The sequence below is a fragment of the Vipera ursinii genome, assembly GCF_947247035.1.
Source record: "Vipera ursinii genome assembly, chromosome: 6".
Taxonomy (NCBI): Eukaryota; Metazoa; Chordata; class Lepidosauria; order Squamata; family Viperidae; genus Vipera; species Vipera ursinii.
The window spans coordinates 85,581,951-85,597,767 of record NC_139515.1 but is presented as its reverse complement, the minus strand read 5'-3'; the positions used below and the strand labels follow the sequence as shown (position 1 = coordinate 85,597,767).

Below are 15,817 nucleotides of genomic sequence, written 5' to 3'. Positions count from 1 at the left end.
GTCTGATCTAAGCCATTTTTTTTCTTCCTGTTTTTGGATTGCAAAACAGTTCTGTGGAAATCTGCACGTTGGGCTCCTCCTTTGCACTTTGAAACACTCTTGTGGATTTGCTCCAATTAATAAAAGGAGCTTTTCCACCCACCCACAATTTCTCTTCCAACCGTCTATAAATAAACGCTCTCAGGAATGCTTAGTCTCCCTTTACAAGGAGGCACTAGGAGGGCTCCCACCTAGTAAGTTGCAAGAACCTCTGAAAAGGTAAGCTAAATCATTCGTGTTTAAGTAAAACCGCAGAGCATTGCTTTCTTTCCTAAATGCTCACAAACCGCCTGGTATTTTCCAGAATTTTTTCTTTTTTGGCATCAGCGACTATTTTGTAGTTATCTGCCCCTTTGTCCTTTTGTGTTTTGGGGAGATAGAAACATTTGCCTTTTGCAAACACTGATCACCGCTGACTTCTCAAAAAACATTACAAGGGACTCTGAGGTAACATCCATGCAAACGAGAAAAAAAAATTCTCCGTTGGAAGCTGAGCACAGCCAATAGCATAGAAAATGACACGGCAGTACAATAACTCCCAACAAAACTGCAAGAACAATTTACAGCCCTTCACTCAACACCACATAGCTATCTGAATGGTTTTGTGAATCTTTGCCTGTTTCCTGTTTCCTCTTGCAGCATTGTATGCAACATAAAATACACAGAGGGAAATCGAAACTTTCTCTTTCAGATCCGGCAGCACAACTTCCTCATGGATTCCCAAAGTCCTTACGATTTGTTAGCCAAAGGCATTTGTTCCATCGATGTCACGGGAGATTTCAATCCTTGTGAACTTTTGCTCACCGGAGACCGAGCCTTCCCAGTGCTTGTGAGTTCGAATGGGCAGGTTCTCATCGCTGCATCCCAATATGGGAAAGGCCAGATGGTGGTGACCGCGCATGAAAACATGTTACAGCTTCCTCAGTTCTTGCCGTTCGTTAAAAATGCTCTGGACTGGCTCAAGTCATCTTCAGCAGCACCCATAGGAGTCCACAGAAGCCTGGATGCCCTCTCCGAACTGCTCCTCAGTAGCGGTATTAAAGTTCAACCAGACGCAACACTCGGGGACTCTCCTGGGGTCTTCTGCAGAGATGCCTACGATGATGTGCAGGCGGATGACCTTGTGCAGTTCGTGAAGAGAGGTGGGGGTCTGCTCATTGGTGGCCAAGCTTGGCACTGGTCATATCAACATGGGAAGGAGGCAGTCCTGGTTCGGTTTCCTGGAAACCTGGTGACCAGTGTGGCTGGAGTGTATTTCACTGCCAACGTGGGAGAAAATGGTGTTTTCTCTGTGCCTGCAAAAATTCCCAAGATTCCCCTCATCACTGAGTAAGTATTACTCCACCGCTTTTCTATGGTTATTAATCTGATATATAACAGTGATTAGGGTTAGGGCTAGCATTGGTTTCCTCAATTATCTGACAAAAAAAAAACCCCACGAGTGATGCATTTATTTGGGAATTCTTCTTACAAATTCTTTAAATTCGCCTGAATAAAATGTATTCAGAGTTAAAAAGAAAATTTATATTTCTTCCCTATCAGAAATGACAAACTCACTCTACAAATGAAACAGCACCAATAGAACAGTAGATAGCTTCTTAAGAAGGCAGATTATTTTGGTTTTATGGAAGATCCATGAGGCCTCCATCCAACTCTTCCAGGGAAATTCTGTCAGCAAGCTTTGCCTTCAATTTGGGGAAACAGAGGTTTTTAGGGTTATACCTTACAAAAAAAAATATAATAAGAAATTTGGGGAAGTTCAACACAAGAATTTGAATAAGCGTCCATTCAGTCGTCAATGCTTTACTTATGCAGTATCCATTTAGCAGCAAACTAACACCTTTCTCCTTCTCCTTCTCCTTCTCCTTCTCCTTCTCCTTCTCCTTCTCCCCTCCTTCTCCTCTTTCCTCTCCTCCTCCTCCTCCTCCTTCTCCACTCTGCAGAACTGATACTTGATATTACAGCTCATGTTTAGTCAAGCCACTCTTCCAATGTTAGGATTCTAGTCTGAAGACTATCGTACCCATGGAAAATATAACTTCATTTTTCTGGTTTGTTTTTAAAAGACATGGAATAGATATTCAAAAGGATTTAGTAACTCTTCTGAAAGGAGCGGAGAGATTCAATGTAAAGGGCGATGACCTCCAGAATGAAATGACTCCATCTCCCTTGCTTATCCATGGAGCCTTGGCATTTCCAGTTGGCATAAGTGATACCTACCAATCGTTCCTGGCAGCTGCATACTACGGTCGAGGACGCATCGTAGTTGCCTCTCATGAAGGCTTCCTCAGCATATCATCAATGAAATCTTTCCTCCTCAATGCCATCAGTTGGCTTTCTGCTGGAAAGGGAAGAAAGGTGGGCATTGGAGACAACTTACAAGGACTTTACTCCATGTTAAACCAAGCAATGATTCCCTGCGAGCTAACCAACTTTAAGGAAGGCCTAGGCATATACTGTTGTACAGCCTACGATGCCGAAGAGATGGAAAGCATCCACGAATTTGTCTCTGAAGGAGGAGGGCTCCTAATTGGGGGTCAATCTTGGTATTGGGCTTCCGTGAATGCTAACTCCAGTGCTATTGCAGAATATCCAGGAAATAAGATCCTGAATAAGTTTGGGATTGGGATTATTGACCAATATTTTGAAATCCCTGAAGACAGCTGCCCTGCTGGAGAGGCCAGCCAAGTGGCTTCCACTTATCATTTCCGGCAAGCATTCTTGCAGTTCAAGAAACATATTCGAAACGAGCAGATTTTACAACCACCATATTCCTTGTGGCTCCAGAGGTTGGTGCAAGACATTGAGATATTCCTCGAGATCCCAGCTACGAACTCCCGTCCTTTCTCTTCAATTCATGATGAGGCTCTAGAGTTGGTTCAGGTTAAAGGGATTCCTGAGGTCAGTGTACATAACCCAATCCAAGCCAATTCAGACCAAGCCATCTTGCTGCAAATAGCTTCTGTGCTCTACAACGTCCTACCAGAGTTTCAAGGATTAGTACCCAGTTTGAAGCCATATGATCCAAGCTCTTATCCTACAGCACCTCCTCAAAATGTTCAAGTAAATGGAAGCAACACAGGTAGGAAATGTTGTTCTTAATTTTGAATTTAATGGTTATTATTTCAGGGTAACGACCTATGTGTGCCGGACATTTTTTTTCCCATTTATGTATATGTGTATGACCTTCTGAAAGATGTTATACTTTGCTTTTAGGAAATGAAGCTTGGAGAAGCACTGGCATGTATGCTCCCCCGGCCACAACGGTCACTTTATTTTCCCCCCACTCCAGCCTCAATGCAGAATTGCAGGTAATATTAGTTCTTAATGATATATGATATATGGTTTAGATTCTTCAAGTCCTCCTTAACACATTAAGATAAGACCCCCACACACACCTCCTTCCCCCCATGCGTCTTGCTCACTTCCACCCCATCTTTGCCTATTTTAAGCTAATTGAATGTTACTATTTAGCCACGATGTTTTAATTGTTTCTTTTTTCATGATCGTAAGCCACATAACGTCACATCCGGGTGAGAAGGGCTACCTATAAGTTGAATAAATAAACAAAGATAAAAGAAAGATGGCACGATGACAAATGAATGCTGGGATTTGGTTGCATCTCAGAGAAAAGGGAAAGTGCAGGAAAAGGAAATCAGGACGGAATAGGATGGGTGGGGTGAAAGATCTGGACCAGACAAGCCTGCGTTCAGATTTCTACTCCCTCCAATTGTTTGTGCAATTACAGGATAATAGTTTGCCTTTCAGGATGTAAGAGACAAATATAATCATAGGCTGAGATTTCTCCAACACAATGTGTGTGTGTTTGTGTATATATATGTATATGTATATGTATATGTATATATGACATCCTACTATTAAATACAGTACATTATGTTGTTTAAGTGTTCCCTTTATTTTTTATTGCTAACAAAGAATTAAGGGAGATTGTTAGCAATTTACACAAATATATGAGCTGTCACCGGTGTGAATTTGTATACCGCCCTATTCCCGTAGGACTCAGGGCGGTTTACAGGGCAGTTAAAACCATGAAATACAAAAATACAAAAATTAAAATCAATTAAAATAATTAAATTAAATTCAAGCCCCAAAAGTAAATCTAAAACCCAATTAAATTAACAACCCCACAGTCTGGACCAAACAGATCGAAGAGCCAAGTTTTCAGGTCCTGGCGAAATGAGCGAAGGTCGGGGGCAGTCCTACGTTCCGTGGGTAGTTGGTTGCATAGGGCAGGCGCACCCACACACACATTTATCCATTGTTTAAATGCTCAACACGCACGCCACATCATTTAATGTTACCTTCACAGTGACTGTTCATTTCAATGGAGGTGGTTTTCCGCAGGTGCAGATCGGGTGCCACACTGATAGTTTAGTTAATCACAAGAAATGGAAGCGTCCTCCAGTGGTGACAAGGCGGTTTCCGGTGAAGACTGCAAAGATGGAGATCTCCAGCTTGTGGGGAGGCCTCCTGTACATCATTGTGCCAGAGAACTCTTCATTGGGCTACTTCTCTGTCACCATCGAAGGGGCCACCCAGGCGCCTTATTTCAAGCACGGTAACACAACTCCTTCCTCAGTTTATGAAGTTCAAAACTTTTCTGCTTTGCTGGCTGGCTCTGAACTGATCTGGCCCCGAAAGACGTTGCAGCCAGCCAACTGTCAAGAGTCCCCCTCCGTTTAGAAACCCAGCAGAAAAAATGGATACCTCTTGGTATTTCAGAGAAATATTACGCAAATAGGTACTTACAAGAAGTAAACTGCACCACCGTAGGTTCCATTTCAATATTTATTTTGCTCATTATCCATTCCATTTATATGCTGCCCCTCTTACCTGTAAGATGGCTTTGGGTGGCTTACAAACAATGAAAAGATGACTGTATATGACTGTATAAAAATAGAACCAAGGAGACGTGTGGCACGGGGATGAGATCTTTGTCTTATCCCGTCAGACAACCAGGTTTTCAAAGCCTTCTGAAAGGACAGAAGTGCGCGAGCATTTCTTACTTACCATGGCAGAATGTTCTAGAAAGTTATGGCCCAAACAAGAAAAGGTTCTTCTCCTTGACTGCACCAGCCAGTGTTCCTTGGCTGACAGCATCGAACGCAGGCCCCATCTGCTGGAGCAGGTGGACAGGCTAGTCTCCTTGGGGCAAGACAGCTCTTCAGATAGCCTGGACACATGCCCTATAGGGTTTTAAATATAGTAACCACCGTCCGGAATGTGACCTGGAAGCAAACTGTAAACGATACAGCTCCCGCAACAGCAATGTTTTATGCACCACTCTAAGGGCCCCAGTACTGTGCACACTGGCACATTCTACACTAGCCATAGCTTCCAAATGCTCTTGAGAAGTAGCCCCATGCAGAGTGTTTTGCAGTAATCCAGCTGAGAGATGTCCAGGGTGTGAGTGACTGTGCACAGGACCTCGTGATCCAGATACAGTAAGGGTGCAACGGGCACACAACAGAAAGTTGCACAAAGGCCCTCATAGCTACAACTGCCACATGCTCTTTAAGCAGGAGTCCTGAGTCTAGGACAGGGGTAGGCAACGTTGGCTCTTTTATGACTCGTGGACTTCAACGCCCAGAATTCCTGAGCCAGCATGGGGGAAACTATGGCCCCTTCATGACTGGCGGACTTCAACTCCCAGAATTCCTGAGCCAGCATGGCTCAGCTTGGAAACCTCTCCCTTTCCCCTCAGCATGGCTGGCTCAGGAATTCTGGGAGTTGAAGTCCACGAGTCATAAAAGAGCCAACGTTGCCTACCCCTGGTCTAGGAGAACCCCTTAGGATCAGTGATGGCGAACCTTTTAGAGACCAAGTGCCCAAACTGCTACCCAAAACCCACTTATGTATTGTCGGGTGATGGGTGGGTGTGGCCCATTGGTTGGGTGTTGCCCATTCAGTGGGCATGGCAGATTGGGTGGGCATGGTTGCGGTGGTAACGGCAGACTGGCTGGGACTAAAAATTAATCAATTTCAACTTTGCGAGATCTTTTTTTCCCCCACTAGACGTTGAAATTGATTGATTGATTGAACCTTTTTTTTTGCACACAGCGGTGGAGGCCTAAAGTGAAAAGGTTTTATAAAACCCAGCTGAAGGCCTAGAACTGGGGTGACGGCGCGCGTGCCCACAGAGAGGGCTCTGTGTGCCACCTGTGGCACGCGTGCCATAGGTTCACCACCATGGCCTTAGGTTGCATGCTGGTCTGTCTGGGGTAATGTTACCCTCTCCAGAACTAAAGATAATAAACAGATCTTGGAGGCGCCTTGAAACCCCCCCACCCCCCCAGCCACTCTGTCTTACCAGGGCTCAGTTGAAACCTATTGTCCCCCATCCACACCCGTACAGCCTGCAGGTTCTGCAAAAGGACAGCCAAAGCCTCACTTTGGTCAACATCCTCCTGAAATTATGTTGAAGTCAAGAAAAGCTCATATTTAAACCCAGGGGAATACCTACGGAATATCGTATGCAAGGCCTTGAAAGGCTTAATTATTATTTCATTTCTTCATGCCATCAATACTCTGCAATGGAAAATTAGGCACAATGAAATAAATTAATGGAGGGGACCTTGGAAATTTCGTTTTTAAAAATGGGTGGCTCCTCACAACCCTAAAACAGTGGCTTTTTCTACATCCAGAGTCAGTGATAACTCCTCGCAGGAGAGTAGGCGCAGCAGAGATTTGCTAAAGGAAACCAGTGGGAAATAAGGTGAAGGGTAAAAATAAGGGTGACGTTTCTGCCTTTTCTTGGAATGTACCATTGAACCCACCCTTCAAAGTATGATGATCAGGAAAGCATTTCTCTTCCTCCCGTCTATTTTTGGTTTAAGAAAATATTGTGCCCAGCTGTTCTGTTTCAGGGGGGCTTTTGCCCAGGTTCGCCTGGTGCACCAGTTGCGACCCTACCTGGACCGAGATGCCCTACGCACAGTCACTCATGCGCTCGTGACCTCCCGGTTAGACTACTGCAACGCTCTCTACATGGGGCTGCCCTTGAGGACCACCCGGAGGCTTCAACTGGTGCAGAATGCGGCCGCGTGAGTCGTGATGGGGGTCTCCCGATACTCCCATGTAACACCTCTACTCTGCGAGCTGCATTGGCTTCCAGTTGCCCTTCGGGTGAGATTCAAGGTGCTGGTGATGACCTATAAAGCCCTAAATGGCGAGGGCCTGGGATATTTGAGGGAACACCTGCTGCCAGCATCAAGTTCCCTTCGTCCAGTGCGCTCCCACAGGGAGGGTCTTCTCAGGGTGCCGCCGATAAAAGATTGCCGGCGGGTAACACCCAGGGGGAGGGCCTTCTCAATGGGTGTGCCTGCCCTGTGGAACCAGCTGCCTGCAGAGCTTAGGACTGCCCCCACCCTCCGTTCTTTCCGCCGGGACCTGAAGACCTGGCTCTTTGAGCTCTCAGGCCCAGGCTGAGAATATTTTTAATTGTAATTTTAACTGGGTTTTAATTTTCTCAGGGTTCTATTTAATCTTTTCTAATTTGTTTTAACGTTTGTATTGACTGTTTTTTAAATGCCCTGTAAACCGCCCTGAGTCCTTCGGGAAAGGGCGGTATATAAATCTAAATAAATAAATAAATAAATAAATAAATAAATAAATAAATAAATAAATAAATAAATAAATAAATGTTTCTTTAGGTGAAACCAGCATCCAGGATTGGCAAGATACTATCCGCCACTATCCTGCTCCCTGGGCAGAACTGGAAACCGAGAATATCATCCTCACGCTGCCCTCGGACTCTATACGTAGTCATGATGGGGTTGGTTTCCTGCTCCAGACCTGGGATCAGATGATGAGGGCCATCGCCCACTTAGCAGCCATCCCTCCTATTTTTCCCAGGCCAGAGAGGATTGTGGCAGACGTTCAGATAACAGCAGGCAAGTATAAACCAGTTCACATCACACTCGGTAGAGAAAAACCATAAAATATTACTGGTCTGCTTCCCTAATAATAATAATAATATATATAAAGTTGGAAGGGACCTTGGAGGTCATCTAGTCCGACCCCCTGCTCAGGCAGGAAACCTTATACCATTTCAGGCAAATGGCTGTCCAGTCTCTTCTTAAAAACCTCCAGTGTTGGAGCATTCACCGCTTCTGGAGGCAGGTGGTTCCACTGGTTAATTGTTCTAACTGTCAGGAAGTTTCTCCTTATCTTTAGGTTGCTTCTCTCCTTGATTAGTTTCCATCCGTTGCTTCTTGTCCTGCTTTCAGGGGCTTTGGAGAATAGCTTGACTCCCTCTTCTTTGGGGCAGCCCCTGAGAGATTGGAAGGCTGCTATCATGTCACCCCTCACCCTTCCAATTTACAGGTCAAAATGCGTTTTAATAGAACAATTGCTCTAATGCTATGATAGCAGTGTTTCAATATCTGAGGGGTTGCCACAAAGAAGAGGGGCAGTCAACCTATTCTCCAAAGCAGAGGTCCCCAACCTTTTGGGCACCAGGGACCGGTTACATGGAGAGAGGTTTTTCCGTGGACCGGAGGGGGTGTGGTTTTGTGTGCTGCCTGCATCCTGTGGGTGGGGCTTTGCTTGTTTGTGCGAACCGGTTGCTGGCAGGCTGCAGCCCGGTACTGGTCCATGGATTTACCGTTCAAAATGTGTTATAACAGAATTATTGTACTAACACCGCAATTCACATAGTTCCTCAGTGCACTGCAGCAAACTCTCAAGTGCACCCTGAGGTATTTTTGTTATTTAATAAATGGAATTATAAAGATCACTTATTAAAATTTAGTAAAATATCTCACCGAATAATAATAATAATAATAATAATAATAATAATAATAATAATAATAATAATAATAATAATAATAATAATTAGTTGGAAGGGACCTTGGAGGTCATCTAGTCCAACCCCCTGCTCAGGCAGGAAACCCTATACCATTTCAGGCAAATGGCTGTCCAGTCTGTTCTTAAAAACTTCCAGTGTTGGAGCATTCACCACCTCTGGAGGCAGGTTGTTCCACTGGTTAATTGTTCTCACTGTCAGGAAGTTTCTCCTTAGTTCTAGGTTGCTTCTCTCCTTGACTAGTTTCCATCTGTTGCTTCTTGTCCTGCTTTCAGGTGCTTTGGAGAATAGCTTGGCTCCCTCTTCTTTGTGGCAGCCCCTGAGATATTGGAACACTGCTATCATGTCACTCCTCACCCTTCTCTTCATTAAACTAGACATACCCAATTCCGCAGCCGTTCCTTATATGTTTTAGTCTCCAGACCTCTAATCATCTTTGTTGCTCTTCTCTGTACTCTTTCTAGAGCAGGGGTGTCAAACTCAATTTCATTGAGAGCCGTATCAGCATTGCAGCATTGCACTGTATCTGTTATGCAGGGACACAGCTAAAGCTTTGGGTTTATGGTTCACAGCTCTCACCCTGCCAGATCCCACGGTTGTCCACACTGCCCTTCTCCTGCAGGATCTTTGTGGTAGAGGGGGCTGATAGCATGGAGGCTCAGTAGAGTAGGAGGGCTGAACTGAACACCTGATTTCTGCCTGAAGAGCGTTCTTCTGTGAGATCTCTGAATTGCCCTGGGTTGCTACAGCATAGTTTGTAAAACACCAAGAACATCATGAAAATGTACTGAGATGCTAAGGGCGTCATGAACTGAGAAAATTTGGGAACCTGTGGGATTTTTTTTTTGGATACCTACATCCATGTGTTGTGATTCCTCGCCAGCCAGTGGATCAGGCAGCTGAGTCTGAGGAATCAGAGGAGGAGGAGGAGGGGCCTGGAGTGACATTAGAGTCAGAGGAAGGCTCTGAGGAGCTCCGAGACTCACAGTCGGATGAGGAGCCTGGCCCCTCTACTCGCGCTCAGGCTGAGACACAGCTGTGCTGGGACCCTGACTTGGTCAGCGATGAAGCACAGCTGGGAAATATTCAGGATGCACAAAAGCACCGGCAAGAGAAGTGAGCAGGACAGAGGAACACAATGGGGCGGCTCCAAAGGCAAAGGAGAAGGCATTAGGAAGCCACACCTTGGCTGTATTATAAAAGGGAAGATGTGGGAGGTTCTGGTTGCCGAAGTCAACCCTTCATGTTGAGGATCGAGTTTCTGTGGACTGTGTTTGTTTGCCTTGGACTTTGACTCGGGTCTGTGAGAATAAAAGGGGTTTGGGTTTTTCTTGCAGTTCTTGCCTGCTTCATTGGAAGAGGGGTTTCTCCTTGTGAGCAAAACAAGGGCTCACGAAGACTGGGACAGAATACCATGAGAGAATTGTGGCTTCATTAGCATTTACAGTTACAGACTGCAATAAGCTATGATTCCTAAGGGTTCTTGCCACAGAATAGTGTCCTCACTGAAAACACTGAGCTTGCTAGCCGGAAAGCTGATAGCGTGGATTTGAGACCTGAGCACCAGGTAACAGGGTAAGCTCCCATTACGTGCCCCAGTTCCTGCCCGCCTGGCAGTTCGAAAGCATGCACATGTGAGTAGATAAATAGGTACCACTTTGTTGGGAAGATAACAGTGCTCCATGCACTTTTGACATACAGCCAGGCTGGCCACATTATATCTCTGGACTGCATTGGCTCCCTCAGCTAAGAAACAGAGATTTATTTTATTTTATTTATTTTATTGAATTTATATACCGCCATTTCCTGAAGGACTCAGGGCGGTTTACAGGGTACTTAAAACATTGATACAAAAATTAAAAACAATTAAAAAGATTAAATTTAATCCCTGAAAAAATATAAAAAACCCCAATTAAAACTCTCAGCCTGGGCTGGAAAGCTCAAAGAGCCAGGTCTTCAGGTCCCGGCGAAATGTGCGGAAGTCAGGGGCAGTCCTAAGCTCCACGAGCAGCTGGTTCCAGAGGGCAGGCGCACCCACAGAGAAGGCCCTCCCCCTGGGTGTTATCCGGCGGCAATCTTTTACCGGCGGCACCCTGAGACGGCCCTCCCTGTGGGAGCGCACTGGATGAAGGGAACTTGATGCCGGCAGCAGGTGTTCCCTCAGATATCCCGGACCCAAGCCATTTAGGGCTTTATAGGTCATCACCAGCACCTTGAATCTCACCCGGAGGGCAACCGGAAGCCAATGCAGCTCGTGGAGTAGAGGTCTTACATGGGAGTTTCGGGAAGCCCCCATCACAACTCGCGCGGCCGCATTCTGCACCAGCTGAAGCCTCCGGGTGGTCCTCAAGGGCAGCCCCATGTAGAGAGCATTGCAGTAGTCTAAACGGGAGGTCATGAGCACCGCACACAGTGGTGGGATTCAAATATGCGAATAACTGGTTCTCTGTATGTGAATGCCATTTCCGGAAGTCCATTCTGGGCTTGGGCAACACAAAATTAGCTACCGGTTCTGCCGAAGTGGGCTGAATTCCACCACTGTCCAAACCCTAGAATCGGCCACATTCGCAGGAAGCCCTGGGGATATTTGATGAGATAGACAGAGCAGCCCAAGGGCAGTCCTTATTATTATTTTTCTTTCTTCCTCTCCTCTCTCTCTTTCCAAGATGGTTTTAAAGAGAAAAAGAAATTGCAGGCAGAAATACCTGCAGGGGGCAGCCAAAACCTGTAAACCGAACTGTTGCAATGCATTTTGCTTCTTTTCCATATCTATCCAGACATTATATGTACAGAGAGGGAAGCTCAAGACTTAATGGTCACCACGATGTAAAAAAAATGTTGAGACTCTGGAAAGAGTGCAGAGAAGAGCAACAAAGATGATCAAGGGGGCTGGAGGCTAAAACAAACAAGGAATGGTTGCTATAATTGAGTATGTCTAGTTTAATGAAGAGAAGGATGGGGGGGGGGCAGGATAGCAGTCTTCCAATATCTCAGGGGTTGCCCCAAAGAAGAGGGATTCAAGCTATTCTCCAAAGCTCCTGAAGGCAGGACAAGAAGCAACGTATGCAAACTAATCAAGGAGAGAAGCAACCTAAAGATACGGAAAAACTTCCTGACAGTTAGAACAATTAACCAGTGGAACCACCTGCCTCCAGAAGCGGTGAATGCTCCAACACTGGAAGTTTTTAAGAAGAGACTGGACAGCCCTTTGCCTGAAATGGTATCAGGGGTTGGACTGGATGACCTCCAAGGTCCCTTCCAACCTTTTATTATTATTATTACTGTTATTATTATTACTGTTTATTATTATTATTATTATTATTATTATTATTATTATTATTATTATTATTATTATTATTATTATTATTTTGTTATCATTTTGTTGAAAACTCTGATTATGCAGAGGTCTCTGGCTGCAGGGAACAGATAGATAGCCATTTTCAGAAATTTGAAGTGGATTTTTTTATTTATTTTTTGCAGAGGATGCTTGAAAGTAGAACAAAGGCCAAAGCAGTTAGTTCTGGGCTAAAGCTTGCCCACCCAATCTTTTTTTTTGTCTCTACAATGAGGGAATCTATCTAACTGTATCCCTCCCAACTCTTTCCTTAGGTTGGATGCACGCTGGCTATCCAATCATGAGTAACGTGCGGGCCCTACCTGAGATCATAGATGTACAAGCTTTATATGCCAAAGGAACCTGGGGCCCAATCCATGAACTGGGTCATAATCAGCAGAAAAGCGGGTGGAATTTCTGGCCTCATACGGGGGAAGCCACCTGCAACCTCTGGTCTGTTTATGTTAATGAGACTGTGCTGAGTATCTCCCGAGAAATAGCCCATCCACAGCTTCAACCTCATGCAAGAAGGGAGAGGATTGACACTTACATTAGAAATGGATCGAATCTGAAAGACTTTGAAGTGTTCATGGCACTTGAACCCTACTTGCAGGTAAAAAGCTGTTAATGGGAAGTCACTGGTATAATGCAGATAGTCTTTGACTTACGCAACAGTGTCACTGAGTGACCGTTTGAAGTTACAACGGCACTGAAAAAAGCAGCTTATGATTGCTTTTCACGCTTACGACCGTTGCGGCATTCCTATGGTCACGTGATCAGAATTTGGACACTTGGCAACTGGTTCATATTTATGGCGGTTGCGATGTCCCAGGGTCATGTGATCCTCATATGTAACCTTTGGAGAAGCAAGGTGAATGGGGAAGCCAGTTTTTCTTAACAGCCACGTTACTAACTTAGTAACTGAGGTGATTCCCTTAAGAACCGTGGCAAGAAAGGTCCTAAAGCGTTTGTTGAAGACTTCCTGTACCTGAGATGAGTAAGGTTAGTGGGGAAAATCATCCTCAGAAAGGGGAAGAAAACCCTATCAGTTGAGGGCAATTTGTGCAATTAGTTAAAGGTGTGAAAAGAATTGGTATGTAACTCCCCTGTTTTTCTACTAGGGGCCTTTGATCTAGAGCAGGGATAGTCAACTTTGGCTCTTTTATGACTTGTGGACTTCAACTCCCAGAATTCCTGAGCCAGCATGAGGGAACTATGGCCCCCTCATGACTTGCGGACTTCAACTCCCAGAATTCCTGAGCCAGCGTGGCTCAGCTTGGAAACCTCTCCCTTTCCCCTCAGCATGGCTGGCTCAGGAATTCTGGGAGTTGAAGTCCATGAGTCATAAAGCGGCCTAGGCCAGGGGTAGCCAACCTTGGCTCTTTTATGACTCGTGGACTTCAACTCCCAGAATTCCTGAGCCAGCATTGCTCAGCTTGGAAACCTCTCCCTTTTCCCTCAGCCTGGCTGGCTCAGGAATTCTGGGAGTTGAAATCCATGAGTCATGAAGGGGCCATAGTTCCCCCATGCTGGCTCAGGAATTCTGGGAGTTGAAGTCCACGAGTCATAAAAGAGCCAAGGCTGCCTACCCCTGGCCTAGCATAAATAAAATTTGTTCTCAGTTGCGATCGTTTGTTGAAGATTTCCTGCAGCTGAGATGAGTAAGGTTAGTGGGGAAAATCATCCTCAAAAAGGGGAAGAAAACCCTATCAGTTGAGGACAATTTGTGCAATTAGTTAAAGGTGTGAAAAGAATGGGTGTGTAACTTCTCTGTTTTTCTACTAGGGGCCTTTGATCTAGAGCAGGGGTAGTCAACTTTGGCTCTTTTATGACTTGTGGACTTCAACTTCCAGAATTCCTGAGCCAGCATGAGGGAACTATGGCCCCCTCATGACTTGTGGACTTCAGCTCCCAGAATTCCTGAGCCAGCATGACTCAGCTTGGAAACCTCTCCCTTTCCCCTCAGCATGGCTGGCTCAGGAATTCTGGGAGTTGAAGTCCACGAGTCATAAAAGAACCAAGGTTGCCTACCCCTGATTCTAGACAACATAACATCATTAAGTGTAAAATAATGTAATAGCTGAGGTATACATCATGGATCTATACAGTTACCCTGTTTTTCTTCAGCTGCAGGAAGCCTTTGGTTGGGACCCCTACGTCCACATTTTAGCGAAATATCAAACCATGAGCAACATCCCGGATGACAATCCATACAAGATGAACCTGTGGGCAGAAACCTTCTCTCAGGAAGTCAACAGAAACCTGGGGCCTTTCTTCAAGACCTGGGGGTGGCCCATTGAGGACAGCGTCTCTGAGAAGCTGGCCACGTCTTACCCTGCCTGGGCTGAGGACCCCATGACACAGTATCGGCGCTCTTGAAGGACCAGAAGCCCAAGATCATCCCCATCAGAGAACAATGGAGTCGGGGAGATGTGTCACTCAAAACTAAGTCTGATAAAGATGAATCAACTTGGAAGAGTCTTCAGCTGTAACATAAAGTCTTGTTTAGCTGTTGCGCTTGGAGGATTTCAGCTCCACTATTTGGTTGCTACCTTTAAAAAAAAACAAATCTTTTTCTTAGGGGAAATCCTTATTCTTGCAATCTTGAGAACCAAAGAACCCACGTGGAAAAAAAACAACACATACACAATCCAGCCTTATTTTAATCACTGACCCAATATGGGGAAATAGGACCTGTATTGCTAAGCAATATGAGGCTAAAAGTAAAGAGAATCTCATGCTTTCGTTATCTTTTTCTTATATTGCCACGCAACGCTACATTAAAAAATTGAAGCTGGCACCCTGAGTTCTCCAAGGAAAAAAAATAAATCCAGCCAAGGCAAACTGAATTCCCATCGTGTATTTTATCTTAAATCCGACCTGGTGTTCCACTGGGTCTGGATAAATTTGTGTGCTGTCATCCAGTTCCTGCCCAACGGGGACCACCGGTAGAGATATCGTAGAACTCTTGAGTCTCTGTCTCTGGTCGGTGGAAAATGCAGAAATCTGCAGGAATGCCTCGTTCTTGTTCTCAGTTTCAAGGCAGGTATCCATCAACATGTAATTAGAAATCCCGGTTTAATCTTAGAAGATGCAGTGCAGATAAAGAATGCCTACACAGCAGTTTCCAGGACCTCCGTGGGCATTAAATTGGAGGCAGAAGGTGGCAGCATCGTACCGATGAATGAAACTCACAAGCATCCTTTAAAGGTTTACTCAAGGAAGAAGAGGAAGAACAGCAGCAAAAGAATGTGTGTGTGTGTGTGTGTGTGTGTGAGTGAGTGAGAGAGAGAGAGAGAGAGAGAGACAGAATAGAGAGCAGGGAAGGAGAATGAGAGGGAGGGGACCCCCTTGCAAAGAATGACAGGATGGTCTTCCTTCCTCAGATTCCATTGGCAGACTGTGGACACCCCTTCTCTCCCCAGCCAAGGCAGAATTTATAGAGCCGCTGTAATTTATCCACTGTAGAGTTTGTGAGTATCGCATAAGAAGATAACTGTCCAGCAAATAGGGGAAATTCTCAACTTACGACTGTTCACTTAGCAACTGTTTAAAGTTACAATGAAACTCCCCAAAGTACTTACAACCTGGTTCTGAAGTTCTGATGACCAAGGCCC

The 15,817-nt window shown here is 45.2% G+C and overlaps 1 protein-coding gene across 1 annotated transcript; it reads left to right on the top strand.

Annotated features, from left to right (window-relative positions):
- Nucleotides 1-212: 212 nt before the first annotated feature.
- Nucleotides 213-14,998, top strand: LOC310642687 (TRPM8 channel-associated factor homolog). Its single transcript, XM_083366573.1, has 8 exons — nt 213-258; nt 731-1,368; nt 2,106-3,121; nt 3,256-3,350; nt 4,405-4,618; nt 7,713-7,952; nt 12,476-12,813; nt 14,328-14,998. The coding sequence occupies exons 2-8, from the start codon at nt 752-754 to the stop codon at nt 14,577-14,579; spliced, it is 2,772 nt and encodes a 923-aa protein (XP_083222699.1). The 5' UTR covers nt 213-258; nt 731-751; the 3' UTR covers nt 14,580-14,998.
- Nucleotides 14,999-15,817: the final 819 nt, after the last annotated feature.